The sequence below is a fragment of the Dendrobates tinctorius genome, unplaced genomic scaffold, assembly GCF_039654945.1.
Source record: "Dendrobates tinctorius isolate UK_male_01 unplaced genomic scaffold, ASM3965494v1 ptg000046l, whole genome shotgun sequence".
Taxonomy (NCBI): domain Eukaryota; kingdom Metazoa; phylum Chordata; class Amphibia; order Anura; family Dendrobatidae; genus Dendrobates; species Dendrobates tinctorius.
The window spans coordinates 60,925,104-60,947,138 of NW_027361714.1; the positions used below are offsets into that span (position 1 = coordinate 60,925,104).

General features: G+C 45.3%; 1 protein-coding gene across 1 annotated transcript in view; it reads right to left on the minus strand.

Moving 5' to 3' along the window:
• The window catches only part of NUS1 (NUS1 dehydrodolichyl diphosphate synthase subunit), a 44,387-nt gene extending 30,575 nt beyond the window's left edge, over nt 1-13,812 (minus strand). Inside the window, exons 1-3 of the mRNA XM_073575937.1 lie at nt 13,370-13,812; nt 6,223-6,339; nt 1,183-1,335 (exon numbers count right to left, since the gene is read on the minus strand). Coding sequence (XP_073432038.1) covers nt 1,183-1,335; nt 6,223-6,339; nt 13,370-13,712 — 613 coding nt within the window. The 5' untranslated portion in view covers nt 13,713-13,812. The remainder of the gene's footprint in view (nt 1-1,182; nt 1,336-6,222; nt 6,340-13,369) is intronic.
• Between the last annotated feature and the right edge of the window lie 8,223 nt (nt 13,813-22,035).

Sequence of the window (22,035 nt, forward strand, 5' to 3'; positions counted from 1 at the left end):
TGTTCTCCCCGTGTTTGCGTGGGTTTCCTCCCACATTCTAAAGACATACTAATATAGGGAATTTAGATTGTGAGCCCCATTGGGACAGTGATGATAATGTGTGCAAACTGTACACATTATCTGTATTGTTAGCACTATATAAAAATAAAGATTATTTATTTATTATTATTTTAGTCACAAGATGTATACTGCTATCCCTGCACTAATCGTAAGCAGGCAGCAAAATACTTGCGGAGAAAAAGAACCTGTCATGACAGTAGCTTAGAGCAGGTATCACAGTGTAAGAAATGTAATGACCGACAGTACGCTCTCCTCACTAATCTCACTGCAGAGATGAGTTTGTTTACATAAACCTTTCAACTTTCATATCAAGGCAGTGTGTGTGTGTGTGTGTGTGTGTGTGTGTGTGTGTGTGTGTGTGTGTGTGTGTGTGTGTGTGGGGGGGGGGGGGGGGGGGGGGGGGGAGAGATCCACTGTCTGTCATTACATGTCTCACACAGGAGAAATCTGTGTTGTAGTAATGCATTCTTTTTTCCACTGTATATTGCTGCCTTATTATGATTGGTCAACCTTGTGCAGGGGAAGAAACACACGCCCACAGAGAAAAATCTGATAATGCCCCTTAGTCTTACATTGCAAGCCAATATGTCTACAGCAGAAAGGAAAACTGAAAAAAAATACATTACATTCAGCTCTGTAACTTCTATTCCCAGATGTGGCCAGAAGTGATGAGCGAGTATGCTCGTTGCTTGGGGTTCCCTGAGCATGCTCGGGTGATCTCCGAGTATTTGGAAGTGCTCGGAGATTTAGTTTCTGTCGCCGCAGCTGCATGATTTGCGGCTTCTAGACAGCCTGAATACATGCGGGGATTTCCTAACAAATAGGCATTCCTCACATGTATTCAAGCTGTCAAGTAGCCACAAATCATGCAGCTGCGGCGACAAACTAAATCTCCGAGCACACCAAAATACTCGGAGGACACCCGAGCAACCAGTATACTCGCTTATCACTAGTTGCCAGTTTAATATGCTCTAACAGGTGCAAGGTGTGGTCATTAAGAGGTTAAATCATCAGAATGGCACAAAATAAATAATAGTATATAGAGTCATAGTATATAGAGTCAAACAGAGCCTAAAATGCAAGTAACCAATTCACAATCAACTATTAAGGTAATCAAATTACTTCTTAAAAGGTGATCAAAGGCATCTACATCCAAGTCTGCCGGTGTCTTCTGTTTGTCTGCTACAAGTTGACAAAAATTCTGAGCAGCTTTCACAATGTTTGGCTTCCCATCCTCTGGAGACAGCACCTTTAACACAGGCAAATGGCGAAAAGCTGGAGATATACAAGACACATGGAAAATCATTGAAACGCAAGAAAGGCAGAGCTTTAAGGTTCTGCATGGTAATCACATTTATGAAAAAACTTGTATGCTGGGAGATTATCCTGGCATATGTTAAACGCAGGACTCAAATCGATGTGCACAGCGTTGTACCTACCTACACATTATATACAGTATCTGAAAAGGACGGTACCATTACACTTAGGAAATAGTGCAGCCGATAAATAAACATGTGTTGAAAGTAACAGCAGGAAAATATAAAGCTGACATTTTTTTTCCAGTGAATCATAAAATATATTTTTGCTATTGAAGAATGCAGACACAGGGCTGTGTAGTCGGAGTTCATTTTGGTGGAGTTGGTATAAAATGGACCGACTGCTAAAATATATAATAAATTGGTACAGTAGTGCAAAGCTGTATGGGCTGTGTTTTTATAATAATTTGTGAAAGTTCTGAAATGTCCTATAAATGTCTTCTGTTCCTGATCTAAGGATCTCTGTTTTTAGTTGCGATGAATCTGCACTTGATGCACATGCTCAGTAGTGACCAGTGCTGTGGGGTCAGGAGTCAGGGATATTGAGGAGTCGGAGGTTTGGCTTACCGACTCCACAGCCCTGTGCAGAAGCCACATTTGCAAAGTACATTTACAGAGAAAAATTACGGTATTATGCAAACCAGCCAGGTGTTCGCTTACTTAGCACCTGAGAAGGACTATCACTGACAGACTATATTTACATGTCCTATTTTTACACATTTTAAAAGAGATGGAAAAAAAATAAAAATATTTTCTTCTGTTTTAAGAAGAATCTTCAGCAAGACTCAAAGTCAAACATTAGCAGAGAGCTTGGCAAAGTGCAGAAACATTAGGTCCGCCGGCTACTCCAGACAGCCGAAGAGCTGAAAACAGTGGCCAAAGGGTTACATCATACGGTCAACCCTCCACCGGCACCCGCTTCCCTCAGAACGCAGCTAGCGGTGAATACTCTGGTGGAGGATTGAGCTGGCGGCTAATCCTTTCATCAATCAGCATGTGCGCCTGAGACAGCAGACGTGATGATGTCACTGTGCGGAGAGTTAGTGCGCGAGAACGGAGCAGAGCGCCAGTGGAAATGGAGTGAGATGAGTGTTGTTGTTTTTTTTCATGTGATGTTTGAATGTATAGAGAAGGGTTATGTACGGGCTCACACTGTATATAGAGAGGCTATGTGGCTCGCAATGTATATAGACAAGCTACATGGCGACTCACACTGCAAATAGAGAGGCTATATGGCGACTCACACTGTATACAGAGAGCTATGTGAATGCTCATACTCCATATAGAAGGCTATGTGGGGGCTCACACTGAATACAGAGGGCTATGTGAAGGCTCATACTGCATAAAGAAGGCTATGTGGGGGCTCACACTGTATACAGAGGGCTATGTGAAGGCTCATACTGCATATAGAAGGCTATGTGGGGGCTCACACTGTATACAGAGGGCTATGTGAAGGCTCATACTGCATATAGAAGGCTATGTGGGGGCTCACACTGTATACAGAGGGCTATGTGAAGGCTCATACTGCATATAGAAGGCTATGTGGGGGCTCATACTGTATATAAAGGTGCTGTGTGTGAGCTTGTACGTTATATAAGGGTATGTTAGCGTACTTCATTGTGCTAAATATCAAGTCATTTTAATTTATATTAATATAAATTATAAGGCTAATATTGAGCAGAATTAATTTCAGCCCTCCACAATAGTCACATTCTTTCATGTGGCACCTTGGGAAAATATTTACCAAGCACTAGCATATGCCAGCATTTGTCAATAATTCTACCTTCATTTCTTTAATGTGCTGATGAATGAGTCCTAAGCCCCGACTTGCGGCAGTGAAAAAGTGCACAACTTTGTGGTATCACAGAGATTAGCTGTAAGATCTGTAGATTCCTATTCCAAGCACAATCATACACATCACACACACAAACGTCATACACATGGCAGTCATAACCAATCTTTCCACCTTGCTGCCTCTTATAGATTTACAGTTAGGTCCATTTATATTTGGACAGAGAACATTTTCTAATTTATGTTCTAGACATTACCACAATGAATTTTAAACAAAACAATTCTGATGCAATTGAAGTTCAGACATTCAGCTTTCATTTGAGGGTATCCACATTAAAATTGGATGAAGGGTTAAGGAGTTTCAGCTCCTTAACATGTGCCACCCTGTTTTTAAAGGGACCAAAAGTAATTGGACAGATTAAATAATTGTAAATAAAATGTTCATTTCTAGTACTTGGTTGAAAACCCTTTGTTGGCAATGACTGCCTGAAGTCTTGAACTCATTGATATCACCAGACACTGTTTCCTCCTTTTTGATGCTCTGCCAGGCCTTCACTGCGGTGGTTTTCAGTTGCAATTTGTTTGTGGGCCTTTTTGTTTGAAGTTTAGTCTTTAACAAGTGAAATGCCGCCGGGACAGGTAAGTACCTCTGGCCTGCGGCCGCCACCTCCGCTCACAGTTGATCAGTGGTTGTCCCAAGTGCTGGACCCCAATCAGCCAATGCCTTATCCTAAGAATAGGGCATCAATGTAAAAGTAGTGGACAACTTCTTTAAGGGAAACTTTCCCCCCTTGTCATTCTTTTGATCTAAAACATCACAGGGCAGAGTTAATCTCCTGTTACTGAGTGTGAGCACAATCATCCCTACTATTCATTGGAAGAGTCACTATAGGCTCATCACGAGAAAGTGGAGCGCAGAAGCTTACACAGAATTCAGCACAAATAATGACAAGTATTCACTGGGGGTCTGAAAGAAAACAATAAATAGAATGGGGAACTTTGGATTCCTTTTATATCAGTACCAGAACTTTCATGTCAAAGGATATAAATGTCCTGATAATGCTGAATTAAAGTGCAGGACATAAGCCATGTGTATATACTAAGCATTCTTTCTTTACGTGTGTATACATTTGCGTGCATACATTGTATATGCTCATATCTGTGTGTATATACTGTGTGTGTGCGCATCAGTGTATACAATGGATCTGTGTGTAAACTGGTTGTGTGTATAGTTACATGGCTTCTATATTAGGTGTAAAGGTTTATGGGCATTAAAAATACATAAAATTATCTATTTAGTGGGGTAAACATGAGTGATTTGTGTATGTGTATATCTACAATATAACTGGAGATGTGTCCTTCTGTCTGAAGCCTTGATGCCTGCACAGTGAGGCGCCAGAGTCAGCGCATTCCGCATCTTTTTATTGTAGAATGTCTCTAATAAATAGTGCAGTAGTGCGGATGCCACAGAAGCCAGACCCTACTTCTCCTGGATGTGCGTCATTGAATGCCCCATGCAGCTGAAGTGTTGCAGCGCACGAACTTGCCAGGTTTGTGGGCCACAATACACGCTGCCGGCCAATCAGAGGTCAGCAGTTGACGTTGGCATGCACGTGACTGGGTGCAGGGCAGTGATGTAATGCCCCCGTCACTGCTGGCTTTAGAAGGCTGATGACACGCTACAGAGGAGGGGGGGAAAGGTGAGTAGGAGTGTTTGTCGTTTTTTTTCCCCCTGTAATAAAGAACTGCAGTGCAGGCAGGATGTAGGAGCATATTCCTTTATATCTGCAGTCTGGTACCCCTGCCCCCATCTGCTATCTGTAGGAGCTGGTTTCTCTAAACTAAAACCAGGTTAAATTGCCGTGTTGGCACTTTGCGATAATTAAGTGGGTTTTGAGTTGAAGTTTGGGTACTTGGTCTCTAAAAGGTTCTCCATCACTGTAGTACACTGCGATCTCTGGTGACATTTTATTGAAGACACTGCATATGCAAATTCGCAAACAGTGCCTTCAAAAAAAAAATGGCGCAAAAGTAAAAATGTATAGTATTTTCCAGGAATATATGTCTTACATGAGAAGATCTATCAATGTTATGCAGATTTGTGACATAATTTCCTTAATGTGCAGGCTAAAAATGATATTAACTTGCCCAGCATCTGCACTTAGATCCCCGCTCATGGGAGGGAATTAACTTTATTCCTCCTGGTAGCATTCAGGTTTCAGCCACGGTGGTGGCCACTCTGTGTATAGAGTCTGGTGGCTGTAACTGCGCCTCTGGCACTGACTGACAGCCGGCCCTAATGAAGAACTACTATCAGTGCCAGTTGCCAAACTCTTACTGTACCGGAAGGAATTAAGGTAGGTTCCTCACTGCAGTGGGGGTATACAGGTGCATTATAGCAGTATTATTCAGCCACTATGTGGTGATGTTTACCAGTAACAGGTAGGGTTATCAAGGTAACATATGGTATTTTGTAAACAGGCACATTATAGCGTTGTTACTTAGCCACTATATCAGTAATGGGTAGGGTTATCCACTTACTGAAAGGGCAGAATTTTTTATATTGGCACTCCATAGTGGTGTTATTCAGTCACCACATAAAGGTAATTGTAGTGACTTTACATCACTGTACAGTGGTATTGATCATTTCCAGTATGTTAGTTAGACGCTATTTCAATATTCTGGAGAGATAGTAAAATAGCAAGAATTCTGCCCACGTTGGTATCACCGACTATGTCCATATGTTGTAAAGTGAGTGGCACCCAGTGATACAATGTCACACACTAAGGCCAGAGCAATGCCCCTACGCTACACTTTGCTAATACCTGAACATAACCACAGCTCACCATCTATAAGAATGTGCAAGCCAGAAGGATGCATATATGCCCCTTAATCTGAGTACAAAAGCGTCTGTGTGTACGAGCTGAAACCGGATGATAGCGGTACAATAGGCAGAATGTACAAAAGCTGAATAGTGCATTTATCATGGGAAACGAGATCTCACACAGTGCATGAAAGGAACAGAAGCCTGTCTGTGCACTGCCACATCCATCACCTTTATCTGTTCTCTCAGCGCTGCCATTCGCATATTCAAGTGGATACTTGGAGTAGGCCTCCTTCTGCTGCTTTAATACTTCCTCCATAAGTCTGGAGCAATTTTGCTTGTAGATCCCTTAAGAAAGGAGGAAAAAGAGGTCATGTTTACATGTTCACACCAATGTTTGCTATTAAACAGAGAGATTCGGTCAGAAGGAGCTGAAGCCAATCTGCAGCCCGGCAGCTGCAGATGACTGTGATAATAGGGAAGGACAAACCCTCATCAGAGCAGAACCCAACTGGAAGAGGAGGAGCTGCCTCACATGGCCGCATGCACTACCGACTAATGGCCTTAAGAAGCAGTCATTTTATTTTTTCGTGGTCACACTCCAACATTTTAGCAGTCACATATATTGTATTTTTTCCGGGTGAGGTCTTGTTTTATGCAAAATAAATGTTATTTTTATCTGAGAGTACATCTAAATTCAGGTGAAGTGTGTAGAATTTTTTTGTGGCACAAATATAAAATGTACAACGCTCAACATTGTTTTTGGCTTGATTTTTGGAATGCCCATATTACACACAGAAAATGGAGGCCTTATCCACACAACGGTGTTGGTTGTCCGTCTGCTGTCTTTTGTTTCTATGGCTATCACACCTACGCATTATATTTTATGAAGCCATTCACATGGCAGGTTTATTGACAAATGGACCACGTGAAAAAAAAAAAAAAAAACAACAAGCACAAGCAAAAAGGCATAGGTGGCTACTCTGCCCTTCACATGCTGATGCTAGGAAACTATTGAGAAGTCTCCGTGTGACTTTTCGGACACATGTCCTGAAACCAGATGAAAGACTGTTTCAGCACAATGATGCAAAATAATCACAGGCGTGTGAAGATTGTTGTCGTCAAGTATTGATACCTGATGCATTGGGATTTTTTCTGTATTTTATACTAAATGGTGTGTATCATGATTTTTAATTACAAATTGTATATTTTTATTTAAACTTATAGTCTTTCTGCATACTTCAGTATGCCTACTTAATATGCTCTGTGTCTGACACCAGCTAGTTCCAGTACAACACCGAGAGGGTAAATCTCTCACAACAGGCATTGTAGGTGCTATACATTAGGATTTCGTTCTAAACTCTGCGGTAGATCGGAGAATTGTTTAGCAATGTTTTGCACCCTGTATGCAGATCAGATGCAACGCCTTCAGTACCCTTCCGGCTTGCACATGACTGACATCTCAGGCTGTGTCGGGATCCTTCTAATCCCAGAGGAAACCTCTGCATTGATTGAAACATCCTGACCTGTGCCGTTATCTTCCCATCATAGTCTACTACATTGTGAGGTGCATACACAGTAGATGGCCGCAGCTGAAGGGCAGTAAGAGGAAGGCCCCTGAGCCAGAGACTACCATCAATGTGCTAGATCCTATATGTAACAGAATCGTGGGGTGAGCCGTCAGCCAAGAGATAAAAACAGTGGTTATGTCGGACTCTGCTGATCTCCACAAAGCACAGGCGAAATTTAGAGGTAGATCAGCCGCTTTTGGAAAAAAAATGCAAAACGCAATTATTTCCTTTTTCACACTCAGCAAGTGTATCAACCATTGAAGCTACGCTCCAGTAGTGTGCAAAGGCTTTTTGCTTGTAAACACCATGCAGAAGAAGAAAAAAATATTTGGTTAGATCACCTTGCCGGAGCATATAAATTTACCCATAGGGTGCATAAACAATGGTCAATAACCAGGAAGCGAGTACCATATCCATTCCTGATTACAAGGATAATCACCTCCCTAATAACATGGCTTAAAAACCATCACTCTTGGCAGAATATTGCCCCGTGTAAACAAGACAGGTGCTACCGAGAACAACGATATTCTATGTGCACAGAACAATTCAATTAACGATGGCTCTGTGCACATGGAGGCGTGCTTGTTCAGTCCAAAAAGGCTTTTAAATGACGGACAATTTCCATACATAGGGTTGATGAGCGTTTCTTTAATTAACAGATATCAGCCCATGTAAATGCACCCTACGTTTATTAGTGGTTGCTTAAGAGCTGGTTTACACAGGAGGAACGCTCCTCACGTGCACAGAAAAAACAGATGGATTGTTTTGTGCACATAGAAGACCATTGGCCTATTGCTCTCAACAGCACATGCCCTGTTTACACAGGACTATGTGCTGCTGAGACAAATCATTTTTATGCAAGCTTACATATTAGTCAGTGTCAATTTATTTATATATATTTGGCTAAAATGTAATGCCTGTGATCAACAAGTGGAAATGCATCCTAACTGCAAACTATTGATTCTCATAAGCAACTTAAGGGTGGATTGCGTGTGACTGCAGTGGGATTAAGATCAGCACAGAGAAAACCCTGAAACTATGTAGTCATCCCACTGCATGTGTCACAATACTAAACTATAAAACCTAACCAAATACACAACCCAATACTGAATATTACGAGTAGTTAGAACAGGCTGGCTTCAGCTTTTGTTCATCTATATACACGGGTTATCTCCAGCCGCACCTTCTTCTTAGCTATCCACAGAGTGGGAAGCATGTGTATATCGCTAGCAATATCGCTATAGCGTCACTGGTTTTCTGACGTAGCTGCGATATCGCTGCATGTGATACTTACCTCCGACTGGCTCCCCGCTGGCTATCGATGATCGCGTGAGAACGTCCTGGACCATTTCTCGTCGTCTGCTTCCTGCTGGGCTTCCTGTGGAGCCGACGAGCAACGCATGGACGTGGGCGGGAGGACGTCAGGATCGCCGCGTCTGACAGGTAAGTAGCGACCCCCGACCGCTGCTATGTCGCTGGTGAGATCTGCCTGTGTGGCAGCTCACTAGCGATCTCTTAGTGATGCACCAGCGATCCATATCGTTGTCGGGATCGCTGGTGCATCGCTAAGTGTAACGGTACCCTTACTCTACCTGGGACAGGATTAAGATTTATGGCATAAGGAAAGACACTGCTCGTCATGAATTTGATGAGTGTGAGCTGTCATACCCAGTCCTAGCCAAATTGTACTAGAGGGGTCTCTGAACATCTCTAATGTTCTGGGCATTCATAGTGCCTTAAACATTGGTCCACTAATGGATGACATATACAGTTTTTGGCAAAAACAGTTGCACTATATCCCTTATTCTCCAAAGTGTTTGACACACTTGTGAGATTTCAGGCAGAAAGCTCTTAAAAAAAGTCGCAAAACCTGTGCACATCTTGAAATTAGGCAAACATTTTGTGACTTGACATTTTGAAGCTTGTCACCGCAAGATCCGCCAAAATGGGCTTGCCCGACATATTCTTCAAAAGTTACGCCACTGTAGCGGCATAACTTACTCCAGTCCCTGAGTGGAGAAACATTATCCGATGCATCAGTTTTTTTTCACAAAACGACGGATTGTGACTGATGGCAAAAAAACTGATGCGTGAAAGAGGCCTTAATGATATAGACGCATCTTAATCCTGCACGCTCCTTATTAACACTGGTGTGCACAACAACATTCTTAATGAATTGAGCTGTATGTTTTTAGTACCAGCTAAAAAATGGATTGCAATCGAATGAAAAACATTTTAGGACATTTCCGTTCTCCCCATTCAAATATATGGATCCTGTACTGTGTCATTTTATTTCTATTTTTGTCATCCCCAAACGCATCTAAAAATGGAAAAACTCACTGAATGAGAACATAGCCTAACTTTCACTGTACTAATGACTGCCTATGTAAACCAATTTCTATGGGGACCGTCAGTGACAATAATAAAGTTCCATTAATACAGTCTAATCAGAGAATGTACGTTCCTAAGAACGCTTGTCCTGACCATTGGACCATGTAAATATGCCACCGCTCAGACATTGAGAAAGCAAAGAGAATTATCAACTTACTGGATCGTTTATACCTGCATAATAATCATTGTGGTCAGCAGCACATTTGCCCATGCAAACAGGGGATGTGCTGCCCACAATATGCATGGTGTATTGGGAGAGAATGATTGTACAGATGATCCTTCTGCCCCAGTATGTACGTCTATGTGAATGGGACCATATATGAGCCTCAACTTAGCTTACCATATATTCAATCAGTGCTTGTTTTCTGGTATAAATCACACAACCCTACACGGATTGGGATCATTTTCTAAGATCTATAGGGCGGCCATGCAGGACATCAAATTTTTCCCCACTTGTTTCTCCTTGAGATGGCACACTTGACGTTCCAGCTCACGAAGCCCATTAGGCCAAAGTCAAGAGTAAATTTAAGTCTAAATCCTCACCTGTTTCGTGTCATAATCTAAACTAATTTTCTAACATGCATGCATTAAAATAATCCCTACTGTTACCTAACTACACCATGTATTTTATTTTTTTCCCCTATTACTTTTCTGATGACACTGCATCTGAGAATCCCAGTGCATGCTGGGGACAGAGGCTGCGGTCAATGCTGCAGCACCTGACCCCTCTCTGAAACCAAGCGTCATCAGCGTCGCTCGCTTCAGGGGTAGAGCTACTACCTGAGCGATATGCACAATCACCGCACGCGCTATGTTGCTAGCTTAGATCAGCAGTGACGAAACGGCAACATAGCGGTGTCAGAACACCCAGCGTGCAAAGACCAGTGATGTCACCTGCAGAGGCAGCGATAATCTCTGCAGGCTGGGTAATGTGACACTGCCCTGTTGCCAGCTCTTACTGCTGATCTGAACAGAGCGTGCGCTGTCATTGTGCACATCGCGCAAGGACAGAACAGAGACGAGCTCTCACTGACGACGCTTCGTTTCAGGGAGGGGGCGTGGACTGTGGCAGGGACAGCAGCCTCTGCCCCCTGATGACGCTTTGTTTGAGAATCCCAGTGCATGCTGGGATACTCAAACGAAGGGTTATCAGAAAACTAGAAGGAAAAAAAAAAAAGTAGAAAAGCAGGGAACAGTATGGAATTTTTCATGCAATATTAGAAATTAGTTTAGATTATGGCACTAAATAGATAGGGATTTAGAATGAAATTGACTGACTTCGGACCACCCCTTTAAGGCCTCATACAGACGTCCATGTTCCACATGTGTTGTATTATTTTTTTCACAGATAGAACACATACCCATCATAATTAATTTAGGAAACCGATATCCTCCTGGTACATTGTTATATAAGAAAGAAGGCCATGAGAACACCAAAAACTAGTTTGCGAACACACGGACCAGACACTAATGACACACTGATGGTAATAACAGACACACAGACCGTACACTGATCACACACTGATGGTAATAGCGGACTGTACACTGACGGTAATAACAGACACACAGACCGTACACTGACCACACACTGATGGTAATAACAGACACACAGACCGTACACTGATCACACACTGATGGTAATAACAGACACACGGACCGTACACTGATCACACACTGATGGTAATAACAGACACACGGACCGTACACTGATCACACACTGATGGTAATAGCGGACACACAGACCGTACACTGATCACACGCTGATGGTAATAGCGGACACACGGACTGTACACTGACCACACACTGATGGTAATAACAGACACACAGACCGTACACTGATCACACACTGATGGTAATAACAGACACACGGACCGTACACTGATCACACACTGATGGTAATAGCGGACACACAGACCGTACACTGATCACACGCTGATGGTAATAACGGACACACAGACCGTACACTGATCACACGCTGATAGTAATAACGGACACACAGACTGTATACTGACCACACACTGATGGTAATAGCGGACTGTACACTGACCACACACTGATCACACACTGATCACACGCTGATGGTAATAACGGACACACAGACCGTACACTGATCACACGCTGATGGTAATAGCGGACACACGGACTGTACACTGACCACACACTGATGGTAATAACGGACTGTACACTGATCACACACTGATGGTAATAGCGGACACACGGACTGTACACTGACCACACACTGATGGTAACAGCGGACACACGGACTGTACACTGATGAGAAACTGATGTTAATAATGGACATACGGACCAGACAGTGAACACAGTGATGTTACACTGATGACACCAGTACCATTTATTCACGTCCGTGTTAAAACACAGATGTGTGAATGAGGCCTAAAAGAGGTGGGCACATCAGAGACAAGCCTACTTGAACAAGCTAGCACCAGTCAACTGATTTTACAGGAGAAATTACCAGCCATCGCACTGCCACTGCAGGGAAAGGGTAATGTTACATGGCAGCCATTCAGTTGAATGGTCATTCCTATCTTCATGCCATTCGGTTTATGAACCGTGGATCTGCAGCAGCTAAAAGGATTTAAAAATGCTTTTTAAATCATACATCAGGTTAGTGCAATCTGATAAAGAACTTTTAATTGTATGTTAGATACGACTCTTTGCGCTACGTTCTCCTTAGGCTTTTACCTCTGATTTCCATTCACTAATAGACGTGTGCATAATGTTCCAGAAACATCACATGGAGGTTTCGCTATCCTCTAATCACAATACATACATAAGGTCACACTTACCCAGGCTCCTAGAAGGCAATCTGAGCCCACAAAAATACGTGTAATGCCACTTTCTAGTAACAGCAGCAGGGTGGCCTCCATAACAAATCACAGGACGGCCTCAATTTTCACAGGCCCTATTAGCTGCACTCGGACTGTAACCTTTATGAATTACATGGGAATTGGTCACAGACTTCACCCTCTGACATAACGTGGTGTGAAAATCCACATCCCGGGACAATGTCAGCGGCAGATGTTGTGTGGAACCTCTATGGGTCATCGATTCTGCTGCAGTCATATTCCATTCCCAGGTTGGAAAACAAAATCCAGCGTAGCGTTAGAATACCGGGTACCCGACCCACAGCAGAGGAACTGTCACACACAACACCCCTTACTAAAGCGAGCGCCATGGATGGTGGCCACAGACTGATCGGTTATGGGGTACAATGGAGGCCCCCTCTGCAGATGACTGAGGGTCTGCCTTGGTCTATCCCAGTCTTATAACGTAAGGTGGGGAACCTCTGGTGATGCAGATTCCCGGGGACAGCGATGGGGCCAGGAGCTAACAGGCAGCACACCTCCATGCAGGGTGACAGTGAGGTCACCTGGGGTCACCGCTGATGACGTTACCTTGCGGGTCATAGACGCTGACATAGGAGATGCCCAGCGCCATACACCACAGCACCAGGCTGGCCACGTCCGCGCAGCTCTCCTGCTCCTCGCCGATCAGCAGGCCGATGTGTACGGGCAGCTTGCTGAGCTGTGCCCGTTCCTGGCCGCTCAGGTACGTGGTGCTCCGGGGGAACCTGCTGTCAGGCGCCCGCTCCTGGTAGGAGATGTCGGGAGGTAAGAGCAGGGCACCTGCCGCCCGCCACACTCTCCAGTGCCAGAGCCGGAGCCATGCCAGCAGCGCCCGCTGTGCGCCGAGCAGCAGGTGGAGGAGGCGCCAGGCCAGCGCGTACAGCACGGACATGGCCGCTGCTCACTACACCGGCACCTCACCCCGCCGCAACCATGCCAGTGCCACACGGGGGAACTCTAGCGCTCCGCACACGCTCAGCCGGGATTGGACGAGCTACCTCGTGTCGTCACTTCCGCGGGAAACAAGCAGCGTGACGTGGCCACTGCAGGTTGGAGCCGGAATCTGGGAAAAGGATGCAGGATGAACGAGACGTGAGCAGCGGACGGACGTACACCGAGGCGTCACAGCGACACCTATGGACGGAGCGAGGAAGTGCATGGTGTGGATAGCTACAGGATGAAATCTGAGAGCAGTGTGTGGTATATGGGAGGGAAACTGCCCAAGAAATAAAGGGAACACTAAAATACCGCGTCCTATATGTCACTGAACTATTCTAGGTGCAAATCAGCATTCATTAGACTTAGTGGAATGTGTTGAGAACAATGCAACATAAAAATGATTAATGTAAATTAAAATGAATATCGCATGGAGGTCTGGAGTTGGAATGATACTCAATATCAAAGTGAAAAATTACAGGTGGCGCATGCCAGTGAGGCGCTAGTATAATGTTAGGGTTGTGGATCGCACTAAAGCTAAAGTGTAAGAGAGTGAGATCGCAACCCGGGGTCCACCGTGCAGAGATGGAATACTGCTGTCAGGTAATGGCGGAGTTCTAGCTGAACACCGGCGGGTAACCACTCACCCCGTGCGTATAGGAGCGAACTCTGTTACTTCACAGGACTCAGCTGGGGAAGCACTGCTATACGGTCACAAGACCCTGCCCCAGAGACAAGGGAAAGGGTCCCTCCAGACCAGCAGCACTTGGCGCATGCGCCACCAATTGCCCAAGGTTGGGCTAAACAGCGCACAACTTGTGCATGGCGCTGCACTGGCAGGTGCTGACTTGGCGCAATGCGGTAGTGCCTTATACAGGATGACACCACCGGCCACTAGTGTGTGATAATGCTAGGAGCACGGTGGCGGAAACATAGCCACCCGTTGGCGCTGACTCAGATACCCTAACACATGCGTATCAAAGGAGGGGGGTAATATAATGAGTCATTCACCAGTTTCATGCATCCATCATCACACATACCAATAACATAATGAGTCTATACTAGCGCATGGCCGAGTGGCCATGCGACCCTTTTATAGCAGTGTCCTTCCGGGACCTTCCTAATGGTCCAATCCAAGCTGCTTGAGGATCTGAGCATGTGACCTCCAATGAGAGGCCGTCCCACGGGCATGCTCAGTGGGCTGCAAAAGGGATTTATACTCTGGAGCTGCTTGCCACTGACTAGTGCAGGCTGCTATAGCTGAACCAGGGAAGGCAGCAACAACCAACCCAACAACACTAGCTTGAGCAAGACGCCGGGATCACCGTCTTTGCTGAGCAGGCTCCACTGCAGCTGGGACTGAATGGGAGACAGCAGAAGGCAAGGGTCGGGATTCCTCCTGTGCAGAGGCTGATCCAACTACAGTGGAAATACCTTAAGACAAGGAAATGATGCTTAGTAGTGTGTGTGGCCTCCATGTGCCTGTATGACCTCCCTACAATGCCTGGGCATGCTCCTGATGAGGCGGCGGATGGTCTCCTGACGGATCTCTTCTCAGACCTGGACTAAAGCATCCACCAACTCCTGGACAGTCTGTGATGCAATGTGACGTTGGTGGATGGAGCGAGACATGATGTCCCAGATGTGCTCAATCAGATTCAGGTCTGGGGAATGGGCCGGCCAGTCCATAGCTTCAATGCCTTCATCTTGCAGGAACTGCTGACACACTCCAGCCACATGAGGTCTGGCATTGTCATTCATCAAGGAGCCCAGTGCACCTGCATATGGTCTCACAATGGGTCTGAGGATTTCATCCAGGTACGTAATGGCAGTCAGGGTACTTCTGGCTAGCACATGGAGAAATAAATGACTCCCCACACCATTACTGACCCACTGCCAAACCAGTCATGCTGGAGGATGTTTCAGGAAGCATAATGTTCTCCACAGCATCTCAAAACTCTGTCACAAGTGCTCAGTGTGAACCTGCTCTCATCCATGAAGAGCACAGGGCACCAATTTCAAATCTGCCAAGCTTGGTGTTCTCTGAAATGCCAATCATCCTTCGACTTTTATTACATTTAGGAGGCAATAATGGCACAGCGAATATAAAAAGCATAGAGTAGGACTGCCCCATATCAGAATGCCGTGACGTGGCGGAGTGGCTCAAAGAATTGATCAACTGTTTGCTAAATGAACCAGTGTTCAAGAGCCATGTTGCTCGAAACGCGTATGGTCTTATTACACATCACCCCCTGTCATTGCTGTGCCATCTGAGATGTCTGTTTTGTCATTTTGAATTTTTTAAGGATCATCCAATAAAAATTTTCTAATTTTTAAATAAGCCCTGTGAATGAGCTGGATCCACTTCTATTTTTCCTATTGCCTTGGACGCTGTGCAGCAGTGAGGAAGCAGTGCTCCATCTTGTGCTTGGAATTACATCTCAGGCGTGAGCTGAATGTTCTCTTTTGTTTTTGCTTATGTGCTGACCATAGGCAGCGCTGGCTTCCCCCCTTTTTTATTTGATATTGGTTTGTGGCTGACCACCACTTTTTGCTGTGTGCGCTGGGTTATGCATGCCATTCTATCTGTCTGTATTGTGATTGATCTAGGCTGCTGTACATGTGGCGCCCCTGAGGTTCGGTCGCCACAGAGGTACTGCACCTCCTCCTGAGGTGTGGTGCCCCACCATCCAGGTAAGTTGGGGGCTCCTGACCATGCTCCAACACTTGCATCCCACACAACACGGTAGTTCAGAAAAGCCACATTGCGGCTCCCTACTTGGAGTGTAGCAGAGCACCTTTGGTGGCTCACTGCTTGGAACACGAAATGTGCTCTGAGGCGGGTGGAGTTAGAATACATAAAAGAGCAGAAAGGTTTAGGATTACAGGTCAGTCAGTGAGAGGAAGCCACTCAGAGAGGAGTGAGGAAAGAAGATCCCTGAGAGAGGGATGGAGGCACGGGAAAGGAAAGAAGGAGACAGACATTGAACTGAAACCTGATCTTCCAGGAGGAGAGGTTAGTATGGAACGGAGTATAGGGGAACAGAGGACGTGGGTTAGGAGAGAACCCTGCCTAAAAGTTCTAAGCGCAAGGCTGGGGCCCGGTCCCCGAGGTTGTATCGATGCTAATGGTCCTGCAGCAGACACCGGTGGAGTAGTGGGCTGTAAATGCACTACTCCCATCTAAGACTTGGGGGCACAACAGCAACATTGATAGTGAGCCGGGATTCAGGAGTTGTAGAAACTGAAAGGAAAAAGAGCGCAATAGGGTCTTACCCGAGAAAACAAAGATATAAAACAATGATTTATACTCACCCTCTGCAGGAGAGTATCAGGCATAAAGGAACAAAGGTCAGCTTGCTGCACATCCAAATGACCACGCCGTGGCCATAAATCTTCAGATTCAAGCAGGGAATTTTTATGGAATAAACGTGCGCTACCAGACCATCACTCCTCACAAGTTGTGTGGTTAATACATTTATTTCCCTACGCGTTTCAAAGTTAAAAACTTCTTCCTCAGGGGATGATATGTGAGATGATATGTGATTCAGGAGTTAGGAGTCCCCGAAGCAGGCTACAGCTGTCTGCCGTACAAGTAGAGTTCTTGGGAACATCTGTCAAGAGGCACTCCAGTGTAACTCAGTACTACGAGTACTTCACACTTAAAGGCGCTATAAGAGGAGACGTTCAGAAAGGTACAAGTTGGCGGAGCGTTGAACTTGGAAGGGAGCACTCCATCTGACCTGGAGGTTGATTGAGCCTCTGACCCGGAGGACACAGTACGGAGGCAGGCACCTGTGTGTACTACAGACTGTGAGTAAAGCTTTGGAACTACAAGCCCTGGTGTCCTCCATTCACTCTTGCGCCAACACACCTGGTACCGCTACATCTGGGTACCAGCTTCTACACTGCCTGCGCCTCTCAGCTACCCCTACATCTACACTGCCCTGGGACTACAGCTCCACCTGTGGGGAGCTTCACCATCTTGGCTGCAACACACCACCAGTCCCAGAGGATCTGCATGCAGCGTCGGCTTAACACCTCCCTTGCCGAACGCCACAGGTGGCGTCACAAACTATTAATCAATTCTATTTCATAGTTCTTTCACCCCCTTTTGCAGTGGAGCCCCAGGGCCACGGACCGGGTCACAGCTTCCGTGACAACTCCCATTGAGATCAACGAGCCCGGTGCCGAGTACCCCGATAGCCCTGGCCGGGTGCTCCATGCACACATGCAGCAGCCCTACCCTGCCACAGGCTCTATTTGATTATGCACCTGTGTCTGGGCCTGTTTCACCCTTCATCTATGGTTGCTGGTTTGGCAGTGTGGAAGTCATATCTGTCCATGTCCGGACCTGGACGGCCTTTATCTACGCTCAGCCTTTCTGACTCCATGGGAGTGATTCAGAAATGCTTCAGGTACATTTTGTATTTAATATAGTCTTGCTTTTAATACATTTATGAGGCCGTAATTGCACAGCGAATATAAAAAACGTACAGTAGGACTGCCCCATATTAGAATGCCGTGACGTGGCGGGGTGGCTGAAAGAATTGATCAATTGTTTGCTAAATGTCTCATTTAAAAGTACAGTTAGAAATCAATATGTGCATATGCACTTTATGTATTGCGTTCTGACAATAGGCAGAGCTGACTTTCCCCCTTTTTTATTTGGCTTTCCCCATTTTTTATTTGAGAATAATGTTAAGGATAAAAAATGCCTTTATTGCAAGTAATTGGCAAAAAATTGGCACTAAACGCAAACAGTGCTCGCACACATAAAAATGACAAAAAATCATATTTTTTTCCACAAAAATCATATTTTCACCCCCATTTTTTATTTTTCAATGGGTAATAGAAGAAATTGTACCACAAGAGTTATTGTGCAATTTGTCCTGAGTACGCTGATACCCCATATGTGGGGGTAAACCACTGTTTTGGTGCATGACAGAGTTCGGAAGAGAAGGAGCACCGTTTGACTTTTTCAACGCAAAATTGTCTGGAATTGAGATCAGACGCCATGTCATGTTTGGAGAGCCCCTGATGTGCCTAAACAGTGGAAACCCCTCAATTCTAACTCCAACCCAAACCCAACACACCCCTAACCCTAATCCCAATCGTAACCATAACCCTAGCCACAAACCTAACCCTAACACACCCCTAATCCCAACCGTAATTCTAACATTAGCCCCAACCTTAACCCTAGCCCCAACCGTAACTCTAACATTAGCCCCAACCCTAACTTTAGCCTCAACCCTAACTTTAGCCCCAACCCAAATCCTATCTTTAGCCCTAACTCTAACCCTATTGGGAAAATGGAAATAAATACATTTTTTTAATTTTATTATTTTTCCCTAACTAAGGGGGTGATAAAGGGGGTTTGATTTACTATTTATAGCGGGTTTTTATGTTTGGCAGCTGTCATACGCTAAAAGACGCTTTTTATTGAAAAAAATAGTTTTGCATCACCACATTTTGAGAGCTATAATTTTTCCACATTTTGACCCACTGAGTCATATGAAGTCTTATTTTTTGCGGGACGAGTTGACATTTTTATTGGTACCATTTTTTTATCGCTTTTTATTACGATTTTTGGGAGGCAGAATGAACAAAAACCAGCAATTCATGAATTTCTTTTTTTTGGAGGGGGGGTTATACCTTTCCACTTGTGGTAAAATTGATAAAGCGGTTTTATATTTCGGATTAGTACGATTACAGTGATAACTCATTTATATCATTTTTTACGTTTTGGTGCTTTTATACAATAAAAACAATTTTATATAAAAAATAATTATTTTTACATCACTTTATTCTGCGAGCTATAACTTTTGTATTTTTCCCGTGACTGAGGTATATGGCCTGCTTGTTTTTTGCGGGACAAGATGACGTTTTCAGCGGTACCATGTTTATTTATATCCGTCTTTTTGATCACGTGGTATTCCACTTTTTGGCAGTATGATGATACTATGGGCGTCATTAATAGGTTGGAAGCCAGACACTTTGCATCACTGTGTGACTGGCGTCCTATGCAAGCCTTATCTATGTGCATTTTTTCTACTAGGCAACCAACCCCACCATGGTTTGTTAGGTGTGGGGTGGTTGTTTTTATCAGTAGTTTGCACCTGTGCTGCCCCTTGCCTTTATTAGTGGAGGATTGCTGCATCCTGCTATATGTGCATTTGTCATCAGACAGGGTTTTGGGAAGGCCATATCTTGTGGTATGAGTTTTTTTGAATTTTTTCTATGTTAGCAGGTATGATGATAAAGCATTGTTTTTCTGCCTTTTTTTTTAAGGGGTTCAAAAAAGGGGTTAACTAGTGGGATAGTTTTATAGGGCAGTTCGTTACGGACACGGCGATACTAAATAGGTGTATTTTTATTTATTTATTTTACATAAAGAAATGTATTTATTGGGGAATATTTATATATTTATTTTCTTTATTTATGATTTTCTTTTTTAAATATTTTTACACATTATTTTTTTTTTCACTTGTTTTACTTTGTCCCAGGGTGGGACGTCACTGTATCATATCAGATCGCTGATCTGACACTTTGCAGAGCACTCTGTCAGATCAGCGATCTGACAGCAGGCACTGAGAAGCCACCTCCCTGCAGGACCCGGAAGGACCCGTGGCCATCTTGGATCCGGGGTCCTGCAGGGAGGAGGCCCTCGGAACAACGCAATCACATTGCGTTGTTCTGAGGGTCTCAGGGAAACACGCAGGCAGCCCCCTCCCTGCGCAATGCTACCCCATGCCACCGGAGCGCTGCAATCATGTTTGATCAGAGTGTGCCGGGGGTTAAAGTGCCAGGAGCGGTCCGTGACCGCTCCTGGCACTTAGTGCCGGGTGTCAGCTGTAATTATCAGCTGACACTCGGCCGCAATCAGACACGCTACCCCTGTGAGCGTGGCTGATCGCCTATGACGTACTATTCCGTCCATGGGAATTAAGTCCCAGGGCACATGGACGGAATAGTATGTCATATGTCAGAAAGAGGTCAACATCATTGTCCTCTCCCTCCTATTTGTTATTTTAGTACAAATATTTTTTTCATTTCTTATCAATCCACATCCAGGGTTCAGAATTAATTGCCCTAGAAAACAGTGTTCACATGCCTACTAAGTGCCTACTTAACATTTAACCCATTTACCCCCAAGCCTGTTTTCACCTTCATGACCAGGCCAAATTTTTACAATTCAGCCCAGTGTCATTTTATAAGGTAACTAGCTATGAACCCGTTCTACGCCCGGGTGGCGAGCATTTTTATTGGTATATGGTCTCCCATCCTGGTATGCATGGCACCCCTCATCCATATTCTGGTATATATGGTCCCTATAATGGTATGTATGGCCCCCTCATCCCTATCCTGGTATGCATGGTACCCCCTCATTTCTATCCTGGTATGCATGGTCCCCTCACCCCCCCTATCCTGGTATGCATGCTCCCCTCACACCCCAATCCTGGTATGCATGCTACCCCTCACCCCCCAATCCTGGTATGCATGCTACCCCTCACCCCCCAATCCTGGTATGCATGGTCCCCTCGCCCCCCTTTTTGTGGTATGCATGGTCCCCTCGCCCCCCCTTTCGTGGTATGCATGGTCCCCTGACCCTCCTTTCGTGGTATGCATGGTCCCCTCGCTCCCCTTTCGTGGTATGCATGGTCCCCTCACTCCCCTTTCATGGTATGCGTGGTCCCCTCACCCCCCTATCCTGGTATGCATGCTCCCCTCACACCCCAATCCTGGTATGCATGCTACCCCTCACCCCCCAATCCTGGTATGCATGCTACCCCTCACCCCCCAATCCTGGTATGCATGGTCCCCTCGCCCCCCTTTTTGTGGTATGCATGGTCCCCTCACCCCCCCTTTCATGGTATGCATGGTTCCCTCACCCCCCTTTTGTGCTATGCGTGGTCCCCTCACCCCCTTTCCTGGTATGCATGGTCCCCTCACCCCCCTTTCGTGGTATGCGTGGTCCCCTCACCCCCCTATCCTGGCATGTGTGGTCCCCTCACCCCATTTTGTGGTATGCGTGGTCCCCTCACCTCCTTTCCTGGTATGCATGGTCCCCTCACCCCCCTTTCGTGGTATGCGTGGTCCCCTCACCCCCCTATCCTGGCATGTGTGGTCCCCTCACCCCATTTTGTGGTATGCGTGGTCCCCTCACCTCCATTCCGTGGTATGCGTGGTCCCCTCACCCCCCCTTTCGTGGTATGCGTGGTCCTCTCACCCCCCCATCCTGGTATGTATGGTCCCCTCACCCCCCTTTCCTGGTATGC